Source organism: Pseudophryne corroboree, chromosome 3 (genome assembly GCF_028390025.1).
Source record: "Pseudophryne corroboree isolate aPseCor3 chromosome 3, aPseCor3.hap2, whole genome shotgun sequence".
Taxonomy (NCBI): domain Eukaryota; kingdom Metazoa; phylum Chordata; class Amphibia; order Anura; family Myobatrachidae; genus Pseudophryne; species Pseudophryne corroboree.
Window position 1 is genome coordinate 468,091,875 of NC_086446.1, and position 27,890 is coordinate 468,119,764.

Below are 27,890 nucleotides of genomic sequence, written 5' to 3' on the forward strand. Positions count from 1 at the left end.
CATCTTGCAGATTAATTGTAAAGGTGAGTGACGCTAGGTCATCATCTATAACCCATGGTTGCAGTATCTGCCAATGGACTGCAACATACAGTATGTACATAAATGCTGTGCACTAACACACTTTCACTTCCTATATTGAAACCTTCGTTGAGAATGCTGCAGCCCTTTGAAACACTATATACACCACTTAAAAAAATCAATATACCATATAAAAAAAAATATGTATTCAATAAAATGGATTCAGTTCACATAATAAAATACATCTATACAATATAAAAAAGCAGTTCCACATATCTATTACAACAGTAAGCATCAACTTCTAAGAGCGTTGCAGAGTTCAAGAGTGAAGACGTTATTATCCATCAAAAAAATTGTCCAGATTAAAAAACAACACTAAGGGGGATATGTACTAAGCAGTGATAAAAGTGGAGAAGAAAAGAGAGCCAGTGGAGAAGCTGCACATGGCAACCAATCAGCTGCTCTGTATACTTTTATAGTATGCAAATTCTAAATGTTACGTCAATGCTGATTGGTTGCCCTGGGAAACTTCTCCACTTGCTGTCTTCTCCAGTTTTATCACTGCTTAGTACATGTCCCCTTAAAGTCTTAGGGAACTCTCCCTCGGGTATTGCGAGGCTCCACTGCTTCCAGGTTATATTGCTTAGTTCCAGTCCGCAATCCAAAAGGTGGTCCCATGATGTTTTATCAAAGCTGGGTTTCAGCAATAGGATGATGCCATAACGCTGCAGTTCATAGCCAGAGACAATGGGGGTGATTCCGAGTTGTTTGCTCGCTAGCAGATTTTAGCAGCATTGCCCACGCTAGGCCGCCGCCCTCTGGGAGTGTATCTTAGCTTAGCAGAATTGCGAACGAAAGATTAGCAGAATTGCGAATAGAAATTTCTTAGCAGTTTCTGAGTAGCTCGAGACTTACTAAGCCATTGCGACCAGCTCAGTCCTTTTCGTTCCTGGTTTGACTTCACAAACACGCCCAGCCACTCCCCCGTTTATCCAGCCACTCCTGCGTTTTGTAACTCGAACGCCTGCGTTTTTCCGCACACTCCCATAAAATGGCCAGTTTCCGCCCAGAAACACCCACTTCCTGTCAATCACAATACAATCAGCAGAGCGATGAAAAAGCTTTGTTATGCCGTGAGTAAAATACCTAACTTTTGTGTAAAATAACTAAGCGCATGCGCAGTAAGCGACTAATCGCAGTATAACGAAAATCGGCAACGAGCGAACAACTCGGAATGACCTCCAATATGCAGTGGTCTGCTCCGAATTCCTCCTCGGACGCGATTCTGTGTTGCTTGCACTTATCAGAGGAAATAAAACAAGACACAAATAGGAAATTGGAGCAGACTGCTAAAGTGTTAGGACATCTGGCTGAAGTGCCCGATTTGATAAACGTCAGGAATGTTTTGTAATATTTTGGGAATTTTAGAAAATAAGTTTATGAAAGACAATACAGAAAATGTTTTACTATTGTTCAACAGTTTGTTATATATGTAGATTTATTTGTAAAAAATATTATAAGTCACATATTACCTAAGTGTATAAGCTTATTTGTCAAGAGAGAAAAAAAGGTATGTAAATAATAATAAATATATATATAAAAACATGGACAGGAGAAAAAATTTAATGGTTCTGATGAGATTTCTATCAGGTCAGTAGCGCACAAGGTCGCCAGTACCTAAAAAGGTATCTATAATTTAGCGAGTTTAAATGTCCAACTAGAACGAGGGGGAAGAAGTTATGTAGTACATCCAAGGGGAAGTTCACCACCAACCCTACCTCCTCACATGTGCTGAAGGACAGAACAGTGAAAGCCATCAGGACACAGCCTCTCTTCTGCGCCCAGTGTTGTTTGGAGGTACAGGCTTGCTGCCCAGGGACAGAGAGAGATCGAGAGAGACACACAGGGGACATAGAGATAGGAAAGTGAGGGCAGATGGGGAAAGAAATCTAGAATGCCAGGCACAAAGGCCAGTAACCCAGCAAATGAAGGGTCCAAAATACCGATAATATAGAAGTTCAAAAAACAGAATGCTGAAAACCCAACACATTGGGGCTCTATATTAAATAAAACATCACTTATTTTTGCTCACACATCTATGAATTATATGCAAGGTTTGCTACCTGTATTACTGTCCTTCAGCTGGCAGAGCACGGACTGAATCTTCCACTCAACCCTATTACCAAATAACAGGACCAGTTTCCTATATGGCATGACTGGAAGGCCATGTTGAACAGGTCGGGTGGTCACCCTGACTGTTAGTGGCCAGCTGCTGTTTTGCCCTTAACTTAAACAGATCTAATTGGTTTTGGCCACAAACCTATCCATGTGTGTCCAACTTATTATCAGGACTATTCTTCTAGGATCCAGAAAAATCAAAGGCTTTCTTTACATTGGAGATTGGCAGGTTGTAATACTAATAGACCATGAAGGAGATGGTGCAGTTACTTACTAGATGGGAAGTTACTCATTTGTAGAGAACTTAAAATACAATATGTACATTCAATGGAGGGAATATGTATATTCACTTCAGTTTTGAAAATGTTGTTAAATTGCCTGACCTAAAGCGATTAGTTCTGCATTATTAGAATGCAACAGATGTAACAGAATCATATAAAGAACAGAACAATATAGTGCAAAATCAGAAATGATGGATCAGTGCTATCCCCTCTCCCCCCCCAAAAACCCGTCTCAAATACCAGTATGGGTTCTGTGTTCCACAATATGAAAGATGTAGCATTACAGCTCATTATGCAGTGGACGGCACTTTGGTTCTAGTTTTTCTTCTAGTACTCCATCAGGGACGCACACCCAGGGATCTGCAGTATCCCACTGCCATTTCTGGAGCATCTTCTGCATAACAAACAACACATCCTGGTAGGATGGATCACCGGCCACGTTCCTAATCTCTGTAGGATCCTTTGTCCGGTCATACAATTCCCAACGGTCTCTATAGTAATAACCATGAAGAGTTTTGAACCAGTTTGTGGGCTGGCCAGACACTGTCCTATTCAATAGATCTTGAAATGTAGGCGATACATAAAAATCTTGATCAATAGGAAATGGCATCTTGAAATTTAGGTTGTGTACAAGTAAATATGTCATGTGCTGCACCGACCTCATAGGATAGTACATAGTAATCTCATGGTGAGACTGGCTGCCATACACTGTGGTCCATGGCTGCTCTGAATCCAGAGCCGGAAGGAGGGATTTTCCAGTAAGCTGTACATTCTTACCAAAGAGCTTGTAGTTGGGATATTGAATGGAGAACCAATCTAGCACAGTTGGAGTGATATCTAAGCAAGAGAAAAGGGGATGAGACAATTTTGACAGCAATTCAAGGTAAAAGCATTATGTCAATCATTATATTTGCTTCAGAGATTATAGAAACAGTTGAGAGGAATATTTGCCCTGTTCCACATTTGGCTGCAAAACTTTACTAGTGAAACTGAAAGTGCTCCCATTTCTCTAGCATCCATACGGGATATTGGGGAATCTAATACAATGGGGTATAGATGGGGTCCAAAGGAGTCAGTGCACTTTAAAATTCTTCAACTGGGTGTGCTGGCTCCTCCTCTCTATGCCCCCTCCCACAGGCAGTTTAGAAAAAAAGTGCCCTCAGGCAGGGTTGGACAGGCCCACAGGGGTACAGAGGAAACCACCGGTGGGCCCTACTGCCTGGGGGACAAACCCTCCTTTTGGGATCAGGTTCCAGACTGTACCGTTACTAATCTAGTACATTATCATTCATGCACTACAGTATTTACTGTATATATTTATCTAGGGGACCAACACTTGCAAAATGGTTAGGCAAATCAATATGGCGGCTGGGCACACCCCCTGTAGAGACTGGCCACATCCCTAAAGATGGGCCCCTACCACTGTATTTCCCCGATGGGCCCTACATGCCCCAGTCCGACACTGCCCTCAGGAGAGGATGCACATCTCTGGGCTCCAGTGAGTTTTCTTCAATTTCTTTTTCTCTTACGTTCTAGAGTATACTGGGGTCCGCATTAGTACCATGGGGTATAGACAGGTCCACTAGGAGCCTTGGGCACTTTAAGAAATCAATAGTGTGCGCTGGCTCCTCCCTCTATGCTCCTCCTACCAGACTCAGTTTAGAAAATGTGCCCTGAGGAGCCGGTCACACTTAGGGAAGCTCCTGAAGAGTTTTCTGCATTTATTTTCTGTTTGTTGTTTTCAGACAGGGCTGGTTGGCACCAGCCTGTCTGCTTCGTGGGACTTAGGGGGGTGGGACGGCACAACCTCCTATATAATGGTCCCGTTCTCCGCTGGCAGGAAACTGAGCTCCTGAGGGTCCTGTTCGCAAGCCCCACCACGGCAAGCGTACAGTCCCGCAGCACGCCGCCACCCTTAACAAAGCCAGAAGTAAGAAGAGTGGTGAGCAGGTGGCTGGCGAACTGGTTAGCGGATCGCCGGCTGTAATGGCGGCATCAGGGTATGGTGCGCAGCACTGACATGCAGTCTGCGTCTCCAGGCTCAGTACAACATGCTGTATGTTGTGTGTTTCTGCTTTGAGGGGCGAGCCGAGCATTTTAACATTACCCTAAACTGGCAAACAGCTTACAGGGGTTCTAACCCGCTGTTAAGCTTCTCGGACACCGCAGCCAGTATAATAAAACCGGGAAGACCGTGCGCCATTACGGGGGCAGGGCTTCACTATGAGCGGATCCAGCAGCTCCCAGCGCCATTTTCCCTCTGCAGCTCACACTGACAGAACTTGCAGGGAAACGCAGCTCCTCCACATAGACTCCACGTTTCCTCAGCAGTACCATGGGTTCATAGTAAGGGGGGGGGAGCGGTGTTATAATAATAAGTCCTATTAAGGAGCTTAGTTTGCGACCCAGCTGAGCTTGGCTTTAGCATAAGTGCGCGGTATGGCTGGCTCCATCTTCTCTGTGTCACTCTGCAGGCTCTGTGTGGGTTAACTGTGCTTTCAACTTTACTGTGTGTGAGTGTGAGTGTCTCTTCACATTACCATGTCAAGGGAGTGTGATTAACTACAGTATACCCAGGATAGCACAAATTCTCAGGCTAGTGGGTGGAGATGACCTCACATATTGTTAATAAATTATCCCATAATGGGAAAGAGACGCAATACTTAAGACAGCTTGTGGAGGACCTGATGACTAGAGATTCAGTTCCCATACCAGCGTCTCAGACCCCTGCCATTTCTCCACAAAAGCGTACTGACACTGATGATGACATCAGACGCGGAGGAGGGTGAAGTGGACTCGTGTGGGGGGGATGCAGCCCTGTCACAAGGAATACAATCCCTGATAGAAGCTATTAGAGAAGTCCTGCACATTCTTGACAAGGTGGCGGAGGTGGATGAGGAATCTTATTTTAATGTAAAAGAGAAATCGTCTGCTACTTTCCCTGCTTCAAAGGAGTTAAATTCTCTGTTTGAAGACATGTGTGTTAATCCGGACAAGAAGTTTCAGATCCCTAAAAGGTTACTCGCATCCTTCTTGTTTCCTCAAGATGATAGTTGACGCATTGGTATCTAGGTTGTCACGTAAGATAGTCTTACCTGTCCCTGGGGCAGCCTCCTTAATGGACACGGCTGACTACAAAATTGAGACCACTCTCAAATCCCTGTACACAGCTGCTGGGGTTGCCCAGAGACCCACTATTGCTTGTGCATGGATCACTAGGGCCATTGCAAAATGGTCAGGTAATCTAATTGACGGGTTAGATTCCTCATCCAGGGGGGAGATAATTTTACTCCTACAGCATATACAGGACTCTGCTAATTTTATGGGGGAGGCCATAAAAGAAATTGGTTTGCTCAATGCACGCACCACTGCCATGGCAGTGTCAGCACGCAGGGGCTTGTGGCTACGCCAGTGGACTGCGGATGGGGATTCCAGGAAAGGCGTGGAAAGCCTACCATTCACAGGTGAAGCCCTTTTTGGAAATGAACTGGATATCCAAGGCTACGGTTGGTAAGTCTACATACCTTGGGGGGGGTTTTTATCTGCGCACCGAGTCCTCTATGTTTCGGACAAGCTGCCGAACTAAATAGGTGACCACCTACGTACGTAGACAGGTAATTGTACTGCGCTCAGTCCTATGTTCATCTGTAGATGATGAAGGTCTATATACGGACAGTATTCTGTGTATTTGAGAAGGATAGTGGTAATAAATGATAACTGAAAAGAGATTTTGTGTCTGTGTGTACCGTTTGTCTTGTGAGTTTAATAAACAACAGACCTTTTAACGAGGATGTGTTTCTTTATATTAATGGCTCCAACGCGTTTCAACCCCATAGGGGTCTTCCTCTGGGAGAAGACACTTCTCCCAGAGGAAGACCCCTATGGGGTTGAAACGCGTTGGAGCCATTAATATAATATAAAGAAACACATCCTGCTAAACAGAACCTACATTTAAACAGAGAGTCACGAGCGGAAGACGGGACATCCCGGTCACGTGACCCAGAGACAATATATGTGGGACGCCGCAAACTGTATGAACTGCATCTAAACTTTGGATACCAACGTTTAATAGACTTTATTTTGAAAAATCCTCACTACCCCATCATTCTGGACTGTGAGCATTTGCTCAAGCTCTATAGTTTTTTTCTGTTTTGACCTATTTTTTATTCTATATTCGTTTTTTCATTTTTAATTTTAATCTTGCATTATTATTTATCATTTATTATATTTTTTTTTTCTTCATTTTTTTCTGGTTTAACCGCACCATAACGGAGGACATTTTATGAATAGAATAAAATCACATTATTTCTTCGTTAAAAGGTCTGTTGTTTATTAAACTCACAAGACAAACGGTACACACAGACACAAAATCTCTTTTCAGTTATCATTTTTTACCACTATCCTTATCAAATACACAGAATACTGTCCGTATATAGACCTTCATCATCTACAGATGAACATAGGACTGAGCGCAGTACAATTACCTGTCTATAAGTCTACATACCTTCCTTCTGCAGCACCCCCAGGTAGGAAACCCTACTCTGCTCCAACTCTGCAGTCCTTTCGGACAGCGAAATAAAAGTAAATCCAAAAGTTCTTCTACAGCCTTCAAAGGCAATAGAGGTAAACCCAGAAAACCCAGTTTCACAGGAACAGACCTCCGGTTCTGCTTCCTCAAAGCCTTCGACATGACTGTGGACCACACTGCCTGAAAGACAGGAGGTGGGAGCCCGATTAAGATATTTCAGTCACATATGGGCAACATCATACCTGGATCCATGGGTCAAAGATCTTATCTCCCAGGGCTACAGACTGGAGTTTTAGGAACTCCCACCTCACAGATTCTTCAAATCAGGCTTACCAGCTTCTCCAGAAGCAAGCATGACTTTACAGGCAGCAACTCAAAAACTGGTACAGACTCAGGTTATTGTTCCAGTTCCACTTCAGCTGAAAAACAAGGGTTATTATTCCATCCTGTTTGTGGTACCGAAACCGGACGGTTCGGTAAGGCCCATTTTAAACCTAAAGTCACTGAACCCGTACTTACGGGTGTTCAAATCCAAGAAGGAGTCTCTGAGAGTGGAATTCCTGGTGTCTCTGGATATCAAGGATGCCTACCTTCATATTCTGATTTGGCCGCCTCATCAGGCTTATCTAAGGCTTGCATTACAGGACTGTTACTACCAGTTCCAGGCCCTGCCATTTGGCCTCTCCACGGCACCGAAGGTGTTCACCAAGGAAATGGCAGAGTTTATGTTTCTCCTCCGCAAGCAAGGAGTGAACATAATACTGTACCTGGACAACCTGCTGATAAAAGCACGATCCAGGAAGAGGTTGTTAGACAATATTGCCCTCTCAACATGACTACTCCAGGATCATGGGTGAATTCTGGAACTGCCAAAATCTCACCTGGAACCAACACGGAGGCTTCCGTTCCTGGGGATGATACTGGATACGGAGGCACAGAAGGTATTCCTTCCATTGGAAAAGGCATTGGTAATTCAGTCGATGGTGCGGGATGTTCTAAGACCCAGGTATCAGTGCATCTATGCATTCGCCTCCTGGGGAAACTGGTAGCCTCTTACGAGGCACTGCAGTACGGAAGGTTTCTCGCAAGGCACTTCCAGATGGATCTGTTGGACAAATGGTCCAGACTGCATCGTCACATGCACCAAAGGATATGTCTGTCGTCAAAAGCCAGGATTTCTCTTCTGTGATGGCTTCAGACTTCTCACATGACCGAGGGCCGAAGGTTCGGGATTCCAAATTGGATTCTGCTAACCACAGATGCAAGCCTCAGAGGTTGAGGAGCAGTTACCCAAGGGGAACAGTTCCAAGGAAAATGGTGAAGTCAGGAAACCATTCTTCCGATCAACATTCTGGAACTAAAGGACATATACAACGCCCTTCTACAGGGATCACATCTTCTCCAGGATCACGCCATTTAAGTTCAGTCGAACAATGTGATGGCGGTAACGTACATAAACCGACAGGGCGGATCAAAGAGCAGAGCAGCAATGAATGTCAGAGGTAACAAGGATTCTCCTCTGGGCAGAACGGAACGCTGTGGTGTTGTCGGCAGTCTTCATTCCGGGAGTAGACAACTGGGAAGCAGACTTTCTCAGCAGACATGACCTCCACCTAGGGGAGTGGGGCCTTCACCCGGAGGTGTTCAGGTGCTTGACACTTTGGTGGGAATTCCACAATTTGACATGATGGCCTCTTGTCTCAACAAGAAGCTCCAGCGGTATTGTTCCAGGTCGAGAGACCCACAAGCAGTGGCAGTGGACGCTCTGGTGACTCCATGGGACTACCAGGTGGTGTACGTGTTTCCCCCATCTTCTACAACAGGGGCAGTTCGTCTATCACGACTTACCGCGGCTAAGTTTGACGGCATGGAGGTTGAGCGTCAAATTCTAGCCTGGAAAGGAATCTTGGACAGGGTTATTCCAACCTTGATCCAAGTCAGAAAGGGGGTAACGTCTAAACATTACCACCGTATTTGGTAAAAAAAAAACTCTTGGTGTGAGAACAGGAAATTTCCTGCGGTGGAATTTCAACTGGGATGTTTTCTCCTCTTTCTGCAGTCAGGAGTGAATGTAGGCCTACGTTTGGGCTCCTTAAAAGTCCAGATTTCGACCTTATCCATTTTCTTCCAGAAACAATTGGCTTATCTCCCGGAGGTTCAGACATTTTTGAAGGGTGTTCTGCACATCCAACCGCCCTTTGTGCCTCCTACAGCTTTGTGCCTCCTACGGCTTTGAAGATCTATGTGAAGCGGACAGCTCGTCACAGAAAATCGGACTCGCTGTTTGTTCTCTATGATCCCAATAAAATTGAGTGTCCTGCTTCAAAGCAGTCTATTGCTCGCTGGATCAGGCTTACTATCCAGCATGCTTATTCTACGGCAGGCTTGCCAGTTCCAAGATCTGTACAGGCCTACTCTACTAGGTTGGTGGGTTCTTCGTTGGCTACATGTTCGATACTTTGTCCTCTGAGGACCTTCAGTTAAGTAAATCTGTTCTGTAGGAACCTTAGCACTCTCCCACCCGGTTTGGAAGCTTTGGTACATCCCCATGGTACTAATGTGGACCCCAGTATCCTCTAGGATGTAAGAGAAAATAAGATTTTACTTACCGATAAATCTATTTCTCGTAGTCCGTAGTGGATACTGGGACTCCGTCAGGACCATGGGGATTAGCGGCTCCGCAGGAGACAGGGCACAAAAATAAAAGCTTTAGGACTAGGTGGTGTGCACTGGCTCCTCCCCCTATGACCCTCCTCCAAGCCTCAGTTAGGATACTGTGCCCGGACGAGCGTACACAATAAGGAAGGATTTTGAATCCCGGGTAAGACTCATACCAGCCACACCAATCACACCGTACAACTTGTGATCTGAACCCAGTTAACAGTATGACAAACGTAGGAGCCTCTGAACAGACGGCTCACAACAATAACAACCCGATTTTTTTGTAACAATAACTATGTACAAGTATTGCAGACAATCTGCACTTGGGATGGGCGCCCAGCATCCACTACGGACTACGAGAAATAGATTTATCGGTAAGTAAAATCTTATTTTCTCTGACGTCCTAGTGGATGCTGGGACTCCGTCAGGACCATGGGGATTATACCAAAGCTCCCAAACGGGCGGGAGAGTGCGGATGACTCTGCAGCACCGAATGAGAGAACTCCAGGTCCTCTTTAGTCAGGGTATCAAATTTGTAGAATTTTACAAACGTGTTCTCCCCCGACCACGTAGCTGCTCGGCAGAGTTGTAATGCCGAGACCCCTCGGGCAGCCGCCCAAGATGAGCCCACCTTCCTTGTGGAATGGGCCTTGACAGATTTAGGCTGTGGCAGGCCTGCCACAGAATGTGCAAGTTGAATTGTGCTACAAATCCAACGAGCAATCGTCTGCTTAGAAGCAGGAGCACCCAGCTTGTTGGGTGCATACAGTATAAACAGCGAGTCAGATTTTCTGACTCCAGCCGTCCTTGAAATATATATTTTCAATGCCCTGACAACGTCCAGCAACTTGGAATCCTCCAAATCGCTAGTAGCCGCAGGCACCACAATAGGCTGGTTCAGGTGAAATGCTGAAACCACCTTAGGCAGAAACTGAGGACGCGTCCGCAGTTCTGCCCTGTCCGAATGGAAAATCAGATATGGGCTTTTATACGATAAAGCCGCCAATTCTGACACTCTCCTGGCTGAAGCCAGGGCCAGTAGCATGGTTACTTTCCATGTAAGATATTTCAAATCCACCAATTTGAGTGGCTCAAACCAATGGGATTTGAGAAAATCCAAAACTACATTAAGATCCCACGGAGCCACTGGGGGCACAACCGGGGGCTGTATATGTAGTACTCCTTTTACAAAAGTCTGGACTTCAGGAACTGAAGCCAATTCTTTCTGGAAGAAAATCGACAGTGCCGAAATTTGAACCTTAATGGACCCTAATTTGAGGCCCATAGACAATCCTGTTTGCAGGAAATGTAGGAATCGACCCAGTTGAAATTCCTCCGTCGGGGCCTTCCTGGCCTCACACCACGCAACATATTTTCTCCAAATGCGGAGGGTAGGGATGACCTCCTCCGGAATGCCTTTTTTCCTTAGAATTTGGCGTTCAACCGCCATGCTGTCAAACGCAGCCGCGGTAAGTCTTGGAATAGACACGGTCCCTGCTGAAGCAGGTCCTGTCTTAGAGGTAGAGGCCACGGATCTTCCGTGAGCATCTCCTGAAGTTCCGGGTACCAAGTTCTTCTTGGCCAATCCGGAGCCACGAGTATCGTTCTTACTCCCCTTTGCCGTATAATTCTCAGTACTTTTAGTATGAGAGGCAGAGGAGGAAACACATACACTGACTGGAACACCCACGGTGTTACCAGAGCGTCCACAGCTATTGCCTGAGGGTCTCTTGACCTGGCGCAATACCTGTCCAGTTTTTTGTTGAGGCGGGACGCCATCATATCCACCTTTGGTTTTTCCCAACGGTTCACAATCATGTGGAAGACTTCTGGATGAAGTCCCCACTCTCCCGGGTGTAGGTCGTGTCTGCTGAGGAAGTCCGCTTCCCAGTTGTCCACTCCCGGAATGAACACTGCTGACAGTGCTATCACATGATCTTCCGCCCAGCGAAGAATCCTTGCAGCTTCTGCCATTGCCCTCCTGCTTCTTGTGCCGCCCTGTCTGTTTACGTGGGCGACTGCCGTGATGTTGTCCGACTGGATCAACACCGGCTGACCCTGAAGCAGGGGTTTTGCCAGGCTTAGAGCATTGTAAATCGCTCTTAGCTCCAGTATATTTATGTGAAGAGACATCTCCAGGCTTGACCACACTCCCTGGAAGTTTCTTCCCTGTGTGACTGCTCCCCAGCCTCTCAGACTGGCATCCGTGGTCACCAGGACCCAGTCCTGTATGCCGAATCTGCGGCCCTCTAACAGATGAGCACTCTGCAACCACCACAGAAGAGACACCCTTGTCCGTGGAGACAAAGTTATCCGCTGATGCATCTGCAGATGCGATCCGGACCATTTGTCCAGCAGATCCCACTGAAAAGTTTGTGCGTGGAATCTGCCGAATGGAATCGCTTCGTAAGAAGCCACCATTTTTCCCAGGACTCTTGTGCATTGATGCACAGACACTTTTCCTGGTTTTAGGAGGTTCCTGACAAGTTCGGATAACTCCCTGGCTTTCTCCTCCGGAAGAAACACCTTTTTCTGAACCGTGTCCAGAATCATTCCCAGGAACAGCAGACGTGTCGTCGGGGTCAATTGAGATTTTGGAAAATTCAGAATCCACCCGTGCTGTTGCAGCACTACTTGGGTTAGTGCTACTACGTCCTCCAGCTGTTCTCTGGACCTTGCCCTTATCAGGAGATCGTCCAAGTAAGGGATAATTAATACGCCTTTTCTTCGCAGAAGAAACATCATTTCGGCCATTACCTTGGTAAAGACCCGAGGTGCCGTGGACAATCCAAACGGCAGCGTCTGAAACTGATAATGACAGTTTTGCACCACGAACCTGAGGTACCCTTGATGTGAAGGGCAAATTGGGACATGCAGGTAAGCATCCTTGATGTCCAGGGACACCATAAAGTCCCCTTCTTCCAGATTCGCTATCACTGCTCTGAGTGACTCCATCTTGAACTTGAATTTTTGTATGTACAGGTTCAAAGATTTCAGATTTAGAATAGGTCTTACCGAGCCGTCCGGCTTCGGTACCACAAATAGTGTGGAATAATACCCCTTTCCCTGTTGTAGGAGGGGTACCTTGACTATCACCTGCTGAGAATACAGCTTGTGAATGGCTTCCAATACCGTCGCCCTGTCTGAGGGAGACGTTGGCAGAGCAGACTTTAGGAACCGGCGAGGGGGAGACTTCTCGAATTCCAACCTGTAACCCTGAGATACTACCTGCAGGATCCAGGGGTCCACCTGTGAGTGAGCCCACTGTGCGCTGAAATTCTTGAGTCGACCCCCCACCGCCCCTGAGTCTGCTTGTAAAGCCCCAGCGTCATGCTGAGGGTTTTGCAGAAGCCGGGGAGGGCTTCTGCTCCTGGGAGGGAGCTGCTTGGTGCACTCTCTTACCCTTTCCTTTGCCTCGGGGCAGATATGACTGTCCTTTTGCCCGCTTGTTCTTATAGGAACGAAAGGACTGCGGCTGAAAAGACGGTGTCTTTTTCTGTTGGGAGGGGACCTGAGGTACAAAGGTGGATTTCCCGGCTGTTGCCGTGGCCACCAAATCCGATAGACCGACCCCAAATAATTCCTCCCCTTTATACGGCAATACTTCCATATGCCGTTTGGAATCCGCATCACCTGACCACTGTCGCGTCCATAAACTTCTTCTGGCAGATATGGACATCGCACTTACTCTCGATGCCAGAGTGCAAATATCCCTCTGAGCATCTCGCATATAAAGAAAAGCATCCTTTAATTGCTCTATAGTCAATAAAATACTGTCCCTATCCAGGGTATCAATATTTTCAGTCAGGGAATCCGACCAAACCACCCCAGCACTGCACATCCATGCTGAGGCGATGGCTGGTCGCAGTATAACACCAGTATGAGTGTATATACTTTTCAGGGTAGTTTCCAGCCTCCTATCAGCTGGAAAAGGGGAAACAAGCCAACCTAGGTTGGAAAGGGCGCTGGGAGTGTGTTTCCAATTCACTGTGTATATAGCAGCTGCCTGGGTAGGTCAGTTACACCTATATAGAATAACAAAACAATATAACAACAAAATAGGCTGCGCTTAGAGATGAATTGTTATAACAACTAGTAAAATTTATTAAACTTAAAATCTGTCCATTAAGACAATTAAAAATGCATGTGCATTGCTGAAACAACCTCTGATCATAATGTAAACAACAATTTAGCTTGTTCCAAATTGACCGTAAGACCCTATTATTTGAAACCAAATAGATCCTGGGGCTATAGCATAGTCCCTGGGCTGGAGAGTATGTCCCAACGCTGGAGGATTATCAGTTCCAAAAAGATGCAAGATTAATGGAAAGTCCTCACCAGTATTGCGTGTGGATGAACAAAGTCCAGTCCTTTGGTAATGGATATGGTTCCAATGGAGCAGTGTATAGGGTCCGCGGTGGTCCAAGCTGGGATGGTAGGTTGTGGTAGATTGATCAGAGGGCTCACACCTGACGCGTTTCACAGCTTATCTGCTGCTTTTTCAAAGGTCTGTGAAAAAGCAGCAGATAAGCTGTGAAACGCGTCAAGTGTGAGCCCTCTGATCAATCTACCACAACCTACCATCCCAGCTTGGACCACCGCGGACCCTATACACTGCTCCATTGGAACCATATCCATTACCAAAGGACTGGACTTTGTTCATCCACACGCAATACTGGTGAGGACTTTCCATTAATCTTGCATCTTTTTGGAACTGATAATCCTCCAGCGTTGGGACATACTCTCCAGCCCAGGGACTATGCTATAGCCCCAGGATCTATTTGGTTTCAAATAATAGGGTCTTACGGTCAATTTGGAACAAGCTAAATTGTTGTTTACATTATGATCAGAGGTTGTTTCAGCAATGCACATGCATTTTTAATTGTCTTAATGGACAGATCCTATCAGCTGGATCCTTGAGGGCGGCCGTTTCAGGAGACGGTAACGCCACTTGTTTTGATAAGCGTGTGAGCGCCTTATCCACCCTAGGGGGTGTTTCCCAGCGCGCCCTAACCTCTGGCGGGAAAGGATATAATGCCAATAACTTCTTTGAAATTAGCAGTTTTCTATCGGGGTTAACCCACGCTTCATCACACACTTCATTCAATTCCTCTGATTCAGGAAAAACTACAGGTAGTTTTCTCTATCGTCCTAGTGGATGCTGGGGTTCCTGAAAGGACCATGGGGAATAGCGGCTCCGCAGGAGACAGGGCACAAAAAGTAAAGCTTTACGATCAGGTGGTGTGCACTGGCTCCTCCCCCTATGACCCTCCTCCAAGCCTCAGTTAGATTTTTGTGCCCGGCCGAGAAGGGTGCAATCTAGGTGGCTCTCCTAAAGAGCTGCTTAGAAAAGTTTAGCTTAGGTTTTTTATTTTACAGTGAGTCCTGCTGGCAACAGGATCACTGCAACGAGGGAATTAGGGGAGAAGAAGTGAACTCACCTGCGTGCAGGATGGATTGGCTTCTTGGCTACTGGACATTAGCTCCAGAGGGACGATCACAGGTACAGCCTGGATGGTCACCGGAGCCTCGCCGCCGGCCCCCTTGCAGATGCTGAAACGAGAAGAGGTCCAGAATCGGCGGCAGAAGACTCCTCAGTCTTCTTAAGGTAGCGCACAGCACTGCAGCTGTGCGCCATTTTCCTCTCAGCACACTTCACACGGCAGTCACTGAGGGTGCAGGGCGCTGGGAGGGGGGCGCCCTGGGAGGCAAATGAAAACCTTTTTTGGCTAAAAATACCTCACATATAGCCTCCGGGGGCTATATGGAGATATTTAACCCCTGCCAGAATCCACTAAAGAGCGGGAGACGAGCCCGCCGAAAAAGGGGCGGGGCCTATCTCCTCAGCACACAGCGCCATTTTCCTCACACAGCTCCGCTGGTCAGGAAGGCTCCCAGGCTCTCCCCTGCACTGCACTACAGAAACAGGGTAAAACAAGAGAGGGGGGGCAAAATTGTGGCAAAACTATATTATTAAAGCAGCTATACAGGGAGCACTTATTATAAGGCTATCCCTGTCATATATAGCGCTTTTGGTGTGTGCTGGCAAACTCTCCCTCTGTCTCCCCAAAGGGCTAGTGGGGTCCTGTCTTCGTTAAGAGCATTCCCTGTGTGTCTGCTGTGTGTCGGTACGTGTGTGTCGACATGTATGAGGACGATATTGGTGTGGAGGCGGAGCAATTGCCAAATATGGGGATGTCACCTCCTAGGGGGTCGACACCAGAATGGATGCCTTTATTTATGGAATTACGGAATAGTGTCAACACGCTAAAGCAGTCGTTTGACGACATGAGACGGCCGGACAATCAATTAGTGCCTGTCCAGGCGCCTCAAACACCGTCAGGGGCTGTAAAACGCCCTTTGCCTCAGTCGGTCGACACAGACCCAGACACAGGCACTGATTCCAGTGGCGACGGTGACGAATCAACCGTATTTTCCAGTAGGGCCACACGTTATATGATTTTGGCAATGAAGGAGGCGTTACATATTGCTGATACTACAGGTACCACAAAACAGGGTATCATGTGGGGTGTGAAAAAACTACCTATAGTTTTTCCTGAATCAGATGAATTAAATGAGGTGTGTGATGAAGCGTGGGTTGCCCCCGATAAAAAAATGCTAATTTCAAAGAAGTTATTGGCTTTATACCCTTTCCCGCCAGAGGTTAGGGCGCGCTGGGAAACACCTCCTAGGGTGGACAAGGCGCTCACACGCTTATCAAAACAAGTGGCGTTACCCTCTCCTGAGACGGCCGCACTTAAAGATCCAGCAGATAGGAGGATGGAAAATATCCAAAAAAGTATATACACACATACAGGTGTTATACTACGACCAGCTATAGCGACAGCCTGGATGTGCAGTGCTGGGGTAGCTTGGTCAGAGTCCCTGATTGAAAATATTGATACCCTGGATAGGGACAATGTTTTACTGTCTTTAGAGCAAATAAAGGATGCATTTCTTTATATGCGTGATGCACAGAGGGATATCTGCACACTGGCATCACGGGTAAGTGCTATGTCCATTTCGGCCAGAAGAAGTTTATGGACGCGACAGTGGTCAGGCGATGCGGACTCAAAACGGCATATGGAAGTTTTGCCGTATAAAGGGGAGGAGTTATTTGGTGTCGGTCTATCGGATTTGGTGGCCACGGCTACAGCCGGGAAATCCACCTTTTTACCTCAAGTCACTCCCCAACAGAAAAAGACACCGACTTTTCAACCGCAGCCCTTTCGTTCCTTTAAAAACAAGAGAGCAAAGGGATATTCATATCTGCCACGAGGCAGAGGAAGGGGGAAGAGACAGCAACAGGCAGCTCCTTCCCAGGAACAGAAGCCTTCCCCCGCTTCTACAAAAGCCTCAGCATGACGCTGGGGCTTCTCAAGCGGACTCGGGGGCGGTGGGGGGTCGTCTCAAGAATTTCAGCGCGCAGTGGGCTCACTCGCAGGTAGATCCCTGGATCCTGCAGATAATATCTCAGGGGTACAGGTTGGAACTAGAGACGGATCCACCTCGCCGTTTCCTGAAGTCTGCTTTACCAACGTCCCCCTCCGACAGGGTGACGGTCTTGGAAGCCATTCACAAGCTGTACTCTCAGCAGGTGATAGTCAAGGTACCCCTTTTACAACAAGGAAAGGGGTATTATTCCACTCTATTTGTGGTACCGAAGCCGGATGGCTCGGTAAGACCTATTCTAAATCTGAAATCCTTGAACCTGTACATAAAGAAGTTCAAGTTCAAGATGGAGTCACTCAGAGCAGTGATAGCGAACCTGGAAGAAGGGGACTTTATGGTATCCTTGGACATCAAGGATGCGTATCTCCACGTTCCAATTTACCCCTCACACCAGGGGTACCTCAGGTTCGTCGTACAGAACTGTCACTATCAGTTTCAGACGCTTCCGTTCGGATTGTCCACGGCACCTCGGGTCTTTACCAAGGTAATGGCCGAGATGATGATTCTTCTTCGAAGAAAAGGCGTATTAATTATCCCATACTTGGACGATCTCCTAATAAGGGCAAGGTCCAGAGAACAGCTAGAGATGGGATTAGCACTGTCTCAAGAAGTGCTAAAACAGCACGGGTGGATTCTGAATATTCCAAAATCCCAGTTAATTCTGACAACACGTCTGCTGTTCCTAGGGATGATTCTGGACACGGTTCAGAAAAAGGTTTTTCTCCCGGAGGAAAAAGCCAAGGAGTTATCCGAGCTTGTCAGGAGCCTCCTAAAACCAGGAAAGGTGTCTGTACATCAATGCACAAGAGTCCTGGGAAAAATGGTGGCTTCTTACGAAGCAATTCCATTCGGCAGATTCCACGCAAGTATTTTCCAGAGGGATCTGTTGGACAAATGGTCAGGGTCGCATCTTCAGATGCACCAGCGGATAACCCTGTCTCCAAGGACAAGGGTATCTCTTCTGTGGTGGTTGCAGAGTGCTCATCTATTGGAGGGCCGCAGATTCGGCATACAGGATTGGATCCTGGTGACCACGGACGCCAGCCTGAGAGGCTGGGGAGCAGTCACACAAGGAAGAAACTTCCAGGGCGTGTGGTCGAGCCTGGAAACGTCTCTTCACATAAACATTCTGGAACTAAGAGCAATCTACAATGCTCTAAGCCAGGCAGAACCTCTGCTTCAAGGAAAACCGGTGTTGATCCAGTCGGACAACATCACGGCAGTCGCCCATGTGAACAGACAGGGCGGCACAAGAAGCAGGAGTGCAATGGCAGAAGCTGCAAGGATTCTTCGCTGGGCAGAGAATCATGTGATAGCACTGTCAGCAGTTTTCATCCCGGGAGTGGACAACTGGGAAGCAGACTTCCTCAGCAGACACGACCTTCACCCGGGAGAGTGGGGACTTCATCCAGAAGTTTTCCACATGCTGGTAACCCGTTGGGAAAGACCAATGGTGGACATGATGGCGTCTCGCCTCAACAAAAAACTGGACAGGTATTGCGCCAGGTCAAGAGATCCGCAGGCAATAGCTGTGGACGCGCTGGTAACACCTTGGGTGTACCAGTCGGTGTATGTGTTTCCTCATCTGCCTCTCATACCAAAAGTATTGAGAATTATACGGCAAAGAGGCGTAAGAACGATACTAGTTGTTCCGGATTGGCCAAGAAGGACTTGGTACCCGGAACTTCAAGAGATGATCACGGAAGATCCGTGGCCTCTACCTCTGAGAAGGGACTTGCTTCAGCAGGGTCCCTGTCTGTTTCAAGACTTACCGCGGCTGCGTTTGACGGCATGGCGGTTGAACGCCGGATCCTAAAGGAAAAAGGCATGCCGGAAGAAGTCATTCCTACTTTGATTAAAGCAAGGAAGGAAGTAACCGCGCAACATTATCACCGCATTTGGCGAAAATATGTTGCGTGGTGCGAGGATCGGAGTGCTCCGACGGAGGAATTTCAACTGGGTCGATTCCTACATTTCCTGCAATCAGGATTGTCTATGGGTCTCAAATTGGGATCTATTAAGGTTCAAATTTCGGCCCTGTCGATTTTCTTCCAAAAAGAATTGGCTTCAGTTCCTGAAGTCCAGACTTTTGTTAAGGGAGTGCTGCATATACAGCCCCCTGTGGTGCCTCCAGTGGCACCGTGGGATCTCAATGTTGTTTTGAACTTTCTCAAATCTCATTGGTTTGAACCACTAAAAACTGTGGATTTGAAATATCTCACATGGAAAGTGACCATGCTACTAGCCCTGGCTTCGGCCAGGAGAGTGTCAGAACTGGCAGCTTTATCTTACAAAAGCCCATATCTGATTTTCCATTCGGACAGGGCAGAACTGCGGACTCGTCCGCATTTTCTCCCTAAGGTGGTGTCAGCATTTCATCTGAACCAACCTATTGTAGTGCCTGCGGCTACAAGCGACTTGGAGGACTCCAAGTTGTTGGACGTTGTCAGAGCTTTAAAAATATACATTTCAAGGACAGCTGGAGTCAGGAAATCTGACTCGCTGTTTATACTATATGCTCCCAACAAGTTGGGCGCTCCTGCGTCTAAGCAGACTATTGCTCGCTGGATTTGTAGTACGATTCAGCTTGCACATTCTGTGGCAGGCCTGCCACAGCCAAAATCGGTAAAAGCCCACTCCACAAGGAAGGTGGGTTCTTCTTGGGCGGCTGCCCGAGGGGTCTCGGCATTACAACTCTGCCGAGCGGCTACGTGGTCGGGGGAGAACACGTTTGTAAAATTCTACAAATTTGATACCCTGGCTAAGGAGGACCTGGAGTTCTCTCATTCGGTGCTGCAGAGTCATCCGCACTCTCCCGCCCGTTTGGGAGCTTTGGTATAATCCCCATGGTCCTTTCAGGAACCCCAGCATCCACTAGGACGATAGAGAAAATAAGAATTTACTTACCGATAATTCTATTTCTCGGAGTCCGTAGTGGATGCTGGGCGCCCATCCCAAGTGCGGATTATCTGCATTACTTGTACATAGTTACAAAAAACGGGTTATTATTGTTGTGAGCCATCTTTTCAGAGGCTCCGCTGTTATCATACTGTTAACTGGGTTTAGATCACAGGTTGTACGGTGTGATTGGTGTGGCTGGTATGAGTCTTACCCGGGATTCAAGATCCTTCCTTATTGTGTACGCTCGTCCGGGCACAGTACCTAACTGAGGCTTGGAGGAGGGTCATAGGGGGAGGAGCCAGTGCACACCACCTGATCGTAAAGCTTTACTTTTTGTGCCCTGTCTCCTGCGGAGCCGCTATTCCCCATGGTCCTTTCAGGAACCCCAGCATCCACTACGGACTCCGAGAAATAGAATTATCGGTAAGTAAATTCTTATTTTTTCAGACCCCACATAATACCCCTTTTTGTGGTACTTGCAGTATCAGAGATATGCAAAGCCTCCTTCATTGCCGTGATCATGTAACGTGTGGCCCTACTGGAAAATACGTTTGTTTCTTCACCGTCGACACTAGATTCGGTGTCCGTGTCTGGGTCTGTGTCGACCGACTGAGGTAAAGGGCGTTTTACAGCCCCTGACGGTGTTTGAGACGCCTGGACAGGTACTAACTGGTTTGCCGGCCGTCTCATGTCGTCAACTGATTTTTGTAACGTGCTGACATTATCACGTAATTCCATAAACAAAGCCATCCATTCCGGTGTCGACTCCCTAGGGGGTGACATCACCATTACCGGCAATTGCTCCGCCTCCACACCAACATCGTCCTCATACATGTCGACACACATGTACCGACACACAGCAGACACACAGGGAATGCTCTTATCGAAGACAGGACCCCACTAGCCCTTTGGGGAGACAGAGGGAGAGTTTGCCAGCACACACCCAAGCGCTATAAATATATAGGAACAACCCTACAGAAGTGTTGTTTCCTTTATAGCAGCTTAATATATCAATATCGCAAAAAAAGTGCCCCCCCCCTCTCTGTTTTTTTACCCTGTTTCTGTAGTGCAGTGCAGGGGAGAGTCCTGGGAACCTTCCTCGCAGCGGAGCTGTGCAGGAAAATGGCGCTGTGTGCTGAGGAGATAGGCCCCGCCCCCTATTTCGGCGGGCTCTTCTCCCGGTGTTTGTGAGACCTGGCAGGGGTTAAATACATCCATATAGCCCCAGGGGCTATATGTGATGTATTTTTAGCCAGAACAAGGTATTATCATTGCTGCCCAGGGCGCCCCCCCCCCAGCGCCCTGCACCCTCAGTGACCGCTGGTGTGAAGTGTGCTGACAACAATGGCGCACAGCTGCAGTGCTGTGCGCTACCTCATGAAGACTGAAAAGTCTTCTGCCGCCGGTTTCTGGACCTCTTCACTTTTCGGCATCTGCAAGGGGGTCGGCGGCGCGGCTCCGGGACCGGACTCCATGGCTGGGCCTGTGTTCGATCCCTCTGGAGCTAATGGTGTCCAGTAGCCTAAGAAGCCAATCCATCCTGCACGCAGGTGAGTTCACTTCTTCTCCCCTAAGTCCCTTGTTGCAGTGAGCCTGTTGCCAGCAGGACTCACTGAAAATAAAAAACCTAATAACTTTTTCTAAGCAGCTCTTTAGGAGAGCCACCTAGATTGCACCCTGCTCGGACGGGCACAAAAACCTAACTGGGGCTTGGAGGAGGGTCATAGGGGGAGGAGCCAGTGCACACCACCTAGTCCTAAAGCTTTTATTTTTGTGCCCTGTCTCCTGCGGAGCCGCTAATCCCCATGGTCCTGACGGAGTCCCAGCATCCACTAGGACGTCAGAGAAAATAGGATTTTAATTACCTACCGGTAAATCCTTTTCTCGTAGTCCGTAGAGGATACTAGGCGTCCGCCCAATACTTTGTGTTTTCCTGCACAGTTACTTGGTTCAGTATTGTTGTTGGTTCAGCTGTTGCTGTTCCTGTTCAAGTTTGGTTAGCATGGCTTTCCTCTTGTTTATGAGTGCTGGTTCGAATCTCACCACTGTTCATTTAAATCCTCTGAAAGTATGTCCGTCTCCTCAGGCACAGTTTCTAGACTGAGTCTGGTAGGAGGGGCATAGAGGGAGGAGCCAGCGCACACTATTGATTTCTTAAAGTGCCCAAGGCTCCTAGTGGACCCGTCTATACCCCATGGTACTAATGTGGACCCCAGTATCCTCTACGGACTATGAGAAAAGGATTTACCGGTAGGTAATTAAATCCTATTTTTTCTGTTTTTTATTTTCAGTATTTCTGGGCAACAGCATACCTGCACCGTGGGAGTTAGGGTGGGGACGGTCAACGGCCTTATGAGGTGCAGAGCCGCTTCCCAGCTGCAGGACCACCGTCCTGAGGGGTTGTTGTTCAGCGGGGCACTGCGCCTTGGCTGTCACAGCCGCAGCACGCCGCACACACCTAAAGTTACCTGAAGGTGACATCGGTGGTGAGCACAAACTGGGGGCCCCGCTAGGTGGTTCCCCCGATTCAGAGTGCGGCTTACCACTGGTGTGGCATACGGGACTCTCCCGGGGGTCTCGCAAAGATTCCCCCGTGTGGAACTGGCACAAAAGGTATGACTAGCACTTGTGATATTTTGAGCTTAAAAGGAGACAGTATAGTATATTAGTGTAACTCCGGCACCATTGGTGGGGGCAGAGCTACATCAGAGCCGGACCTGAGGCGTTTTGGCGCCTTCCTTTGCTTACTGTAGCCATATACAGCACACACAGCGCTTCCTGACTCCTCAGCCACGCTGGATATCTGGTACAGGGTGTAGCCAAGGGGGAGAGCCGCTTGCGTACACTATCTGGATCCTATTTAGGACAATGGGGGTAATTCAGAGTTGATCGCAGCAGGAATTTTTTTAGCAGTTGCGCAAAACCATGTGCACTGCAGGGGAGGCAGATATAACATGTGCAGAGAGAGTTAGATTTAGGTGCGTTATTTTGTTTCTGTGCAGGGTAAATACTGGCTGCTTTATTTTTACACTGCAAATTAGATTGCAGATTGAACACACCACACCCAAATCTAACTCTCTCTGCACATGTTATATCTGCCTCCCCTGCAGTGCACATGGTTTTGCGCAACTGCTAAAAAAATTCCTGCTGCGATCAACTTGGAATTACCCCCAATAATTGTTAGTGTTTAAAGTATTATAAGGAGCTTTCAGCCTCACTGGGGCTGTGCACCTCAGGGTGTGCTGGTGTACTCTCTCTCTCTCTGTGTCTCCTCTCACATACAGTAGGGCAGGCTTGCAATATTACTGTCTGTGTGTATGTGTATGTTGTGTGCTTACTGTGAAACATGGGTAAACAGAAGATGTGCAGTGTATGTCACACTAGAGTCTCTCCATTATCTACTGGTTCTGTTTCATGTGAACAATGCAGTCAATCTTCACAAATCAGTGAAGGGGCTGGCGGAGAGGGTCCAGAGCCCCACTGGTTAGCGTCTCTTAAGACTATGATGTCAGGTATGTCATCCCAGCTCACTGCTAATGTGCAGAAGACTCAGCTACTACAACAAGCTGTTGCAGACTGAGCTGCTAGGGCAGATGCACAGCCCCCCCCCCCTCTCATGCAGGTCCACAGAAGCGTGACTTACCTGCTCTACTCTCTGATACAGATGATGATATACAGAAGGATGGGGATGATCTGGATCCCATTAGTGGGGATCCCAATTCTGCTCAGGGTATTAAACCCCTAATTTCGGCTATAAGGGACATGTTAAAGCCCCCTCTAGAGGACGCTGCATTGCGGCAGTCGTTTTTCTTTGTACAAAACAAACCTAATGTCACTGTCCCTGACTCTACAGAGTTAGATGACCTATTCAAACAGGCCTGGAAAAATCCAGACAAAAAATTCCAAGTGTCCAAAAAGTTTTTGCGCACTTTCCCATTTGCTCCTGAAGGTCAAAAATTTTGTGAGGAACCCCCTGGGGTGGATGTCTCTCTCTCTCACCTGTCTAAAAAGGCGGTGCTGCCTGCCCCGGACTCCTTTACCATGAAGCATCCTGGGGATGGGAAGATAGAGACTACCCTAAAGTCTATATACACGGCAGCTGGAATATCACAAAGGCCGGTCATAGCGGGTTGCTGGATGACCCATGCCATTCATTTCTGGGCCACTCAAATTCAGGGGGGCCCCTTGGGCGATATGCCCTTAGTTACTATGGTAACCCTCCTAAAACACATTCAGGACACTACACAGGTCCTCTGTGATTCTCTCAAGGAGATGGGGAACATTAATGCTCAGACTTCTGCCACTGCAGTGTCGGCGTGCAAGGCCTTGTGGTTGCGTCAGTGGATAGCGGAGGCGGAATCCAAACGTAGTGTGGAATCCCTCTTCTTTTCGGGGGAATGGCTCTTTGGGGTTGAATTGGATACCTGGATTTCCAAAGTTCCGGCTGAGAAATCCACGTTTCTGCCATCTGGGGCCCCGCTGGCGAGACACTCCTATCCGGGACAGTCTGTCCAGTCCTTTCGGTCTCACAGATTTCGATCTAAAGCCAGAGGTGCCTCCAGTGCGACTAGATACTACAGAGGTAAGTCCAGAAAACCTGCCAGCACTAGCTCTCAGGAACAGTCCACCGGTTCTGCGTCCACTAAGACCTCAGCATGACAGTGCCCACCCACCCCAAGGGGATCTCAAGGTGGGAGCTCGACTGCGTCACTTCAGCCACTTCTGGGTGGGAGGCTTCCTGTCAAGATACCTGGGTCAGGGATCTCGTTACTCAAGGATACAAGCTGGAGTTCGACAGTACTCCTCCCCAATGATTTTTCAAATCAAGCTTTCCAGCTTTGGAGGATATGCAAGTTATGTTTCAACCGGCCATCCGAAAGTTGGTCCAGTCCCACGTCCTTGTTCAAGTACCAATACCACAACGCGGCATGGGGTTTTACTCAAACCTGTTTGTGGTGCTTAAACCGGACAGTTCGGTCAGACCTATTTTTAATCGAAAATTCATGAATCCTTATTTGAAGGTGTTCAAGTTCAAGGTGGAATCCCAGTTATTGTGTGCCTGGAAGAACAGGAATTTATGGTCTCCTTGGACATCAAGGACGCCTACCTCCATATTCCGATTTGGCCACCTCATTAGGTGGTTTGCTCTTCTGGACAATCACTTCCAATTCCAGGCACTGCCCTTCGGCCTGTCCACAGCCCAGAGGGTATTCAAAAAGGTGATGTCAGAGATGATGTTCCAACTCCAGGTCCAGGGGGTCAATGTTGTCCTTTATCTGGATGATCTTCTGATAAAAGCACGATCCATGGAGCTTTTGTTGCTCCATATCGACCGCACTATCCATCTTCTGTCAGACCAAGGGTGGATCCTCAACCTACAGAAGTCCCACCTGGAGCCAACTCAGAGGCTCCTGTTCCTGGGGATTTTGCTGGATACTGTGGCCCAGAAGGTGTTTCTACCAAAGGACAAGGCGAATACACTTCAGGAGATGGTCTGCATGGTGCTCAGACCTACTCGAGTGTCCATTCATCTTTGCATACGATTGCTGAAAGATGGATGCCTCATACGAGGCGATCCAGTATGGGAGGTTCCATGCCAGAAAGTTTCAGTTGGATTTCCTGAGCAAGTGGTCCGGATCGCATCTACAGATGCACCGGATGATTAGACTGTCACCTCACGCCAGGATTTCCCTCCTGTGGTGGCTACAGTCCTCCAACCTCCTGGAGGGCCAGAGTTTCGGGATTCAGGATTGGACCCTCCTCATGACTGATGCAAGTCTACGGGGATGGGGTGCTGTCACCCAAGGGGCGCAGTTCCAGGGCAGGTGGTCAGCGCATGAGGCCCGCCTTCCGATCAAAATTCTGGAGCTTTGCTATGCTTCAGGCCTCTCCTCTGCTCAAGGATCACGCAATCCAGGTACAGTCGGACAACGCCACGGCAGTGGCGTATATCAATCGTCAAGGAGGGACAATAAGCAGAGGCTGCATGCGAGAGGTGTCAAAGATACTCCTCTGGGCAAAAAGAAATGCAAGAGCAATGTCAATAATCTTCATTATGGGTGTGGACAACTGGGAGGCGGACTTTCTGAGTTGTCACAATCTCCACCTGATGGAGTGGGGACTCCACCATCTGGTGTTCCAGCAGATCATCGACCGGTGGGGTTGCCCACAAATAGACATGATGGCTTCTAAGCTCAACAAGAAACTTCCCTAGCATTGCTCTCGGACCAGGCACCCTCAGGCAAGGGCAGAGGATGCACTGGCATCACCTTGGCCGTACTGGCTGGTCTACCGGTTTGCTCCGATTCCATTGCTCCCAAGGGTGCTAAAGTGAATCAGGAATCAAGGTGTTCAGGTAATTCTGATTGCCCCGGATTGGCCTCGGAGGGCGTGGTATGCGGATCTTCTGTACATGTCCGTCGAAGACCCTTGGCCTCTACCACTAATAAGAGATCTTCTTCAACAAGGACCGTTCGTCTACCCGGATTTTCGGCGACTTCGTTTGACGGCATGGAGGTTGAGTTGAACATACTAGCTAACAAGGGCCTTTCCAAAAAGGTTATTACTACCATGATTCAGGCCAGGAAACCTGTGATGTCAAAACACTATCATCATATCTGGAGGAGATATGTCTCTTGGTGCGAGGAACGCACGTATCCGCCTGCAGTTTCACTTGGGACGTTTCTTAAGTTTCCTGCAGGCTGGTATAGATATGGGCTTAAGTCTGGGTTCCATTAAGGTCAAGATTTCAGCCCTCTCCATTTTCTTCCAAAAGAAATTGGCAGTGTTGCCAGAAGTTCAGACTTTCTTGCAAGGAGTACTCCACATATAACCACCTTTTGTGCCGCCTATGGCCCCCTGGGATTTGGATGTGGTGTTGGCATTTCTACAGTCCTCCTGGTTTAAACCTCTGATGATGGTAGAAGACAAGTACCTCACGTGGAAGACGGTGATGTTACTGGCCCTGGCTTCTGCTCAACGTGTCTCAGAATTGGGGGCCTTATCGTGTAAAAGTCCATACTTGGTCTTTTACGAGGACAGAGCGGAGCTCCGGACTAGAGAGCAGTTCCTGCCGAAGATTGTCTCCGCAATTCATCTGAATCAACCTATTGTGATTCCGTCCAGTTCTGACACTTCTGCTCCTCCAGAGGCATTAGATGCTGTGTGTGCCTTGAAGATCTATGTCAAGCGCACAGCTCGGGTCAGAAAAACGGATTCCTTGTTTGTGCTCAATGATGCACAGAAGGGTTGCCCTGCTTCAAAGCAGTCCATTGCTCGTTGGATTAGGCTTACTATCCAGCAGGCCTATGTGTCGGCAGCCTTACCTGTTTCTAAGTCTCTGAAGGCCCACTCTACAAGATCAGGGGGCTCTTCCTGGGTGGCTGCCCGTGGAGTCTCGGCCTTGATACTATGCCGAGCTGCTACCTGGTCGGGGAAGAACACCTTTGTGAAGTTCTACAAGTTTGATACCTTGGCCAAAGAGGATACCCAGTTTGGGCAGGCAGTGCTGCAGCAGTCTCCGCACGTTGCCGCCCGTTCTGGAAGCTTTGGGACGTCCCCATCAAATTAGATTCCCCAATATCCCTTATGGATGCTAGAGAAAATAGGATTTTAATACCTACCGGTAAATCCTTTTCTCGTAGTCCATAAGGGATATTGGGCGCCCGCCTCAGTGCGTTCATTTTTCTGCAGGTTCTTGTTATGTGGTTACCTGTTCAGCTGTTGCTGTTGTTGTTACCAACCATTGTTGGTTGTTATATGTTAGTGGTGTGCTGGTATGTAAATCTCACCACCTTTTGTTATCATGTTCCTTCTCTCATATATGTCCTTTCTCCTTCGGAACCACATTTTTACCTGTAACTGCCTGTGGG

At 47.9% G+C, this 27,890-nt stretch overlaps 1 protein-coding gene across 1 annotated transcript in view; it reads right to left on the reverse strand.

Annotated features, from left to right (window-relative positions):
- Positions 1-209: 209 nt before the first annotated feature.
- SGSH (N-sulfoglucosamine sulfohydrolase) overlaps positions 210-27,890 on the reverse strand; it is a 106,245-nt gene continuing 78,564 nt past the window's right edge. Inside the window, exon 8 of the mRNA XM_063960759.1 lies at positions 210-3,314. Coding sequence (XP_063816829.1) covers positions 2,758-3,314 — 557 coding nt within the window. The 3' untranslated portion in view covers positions 210-2,757. The remainder of the gene's footprint in view (positions 3,315-27,890) is intronic.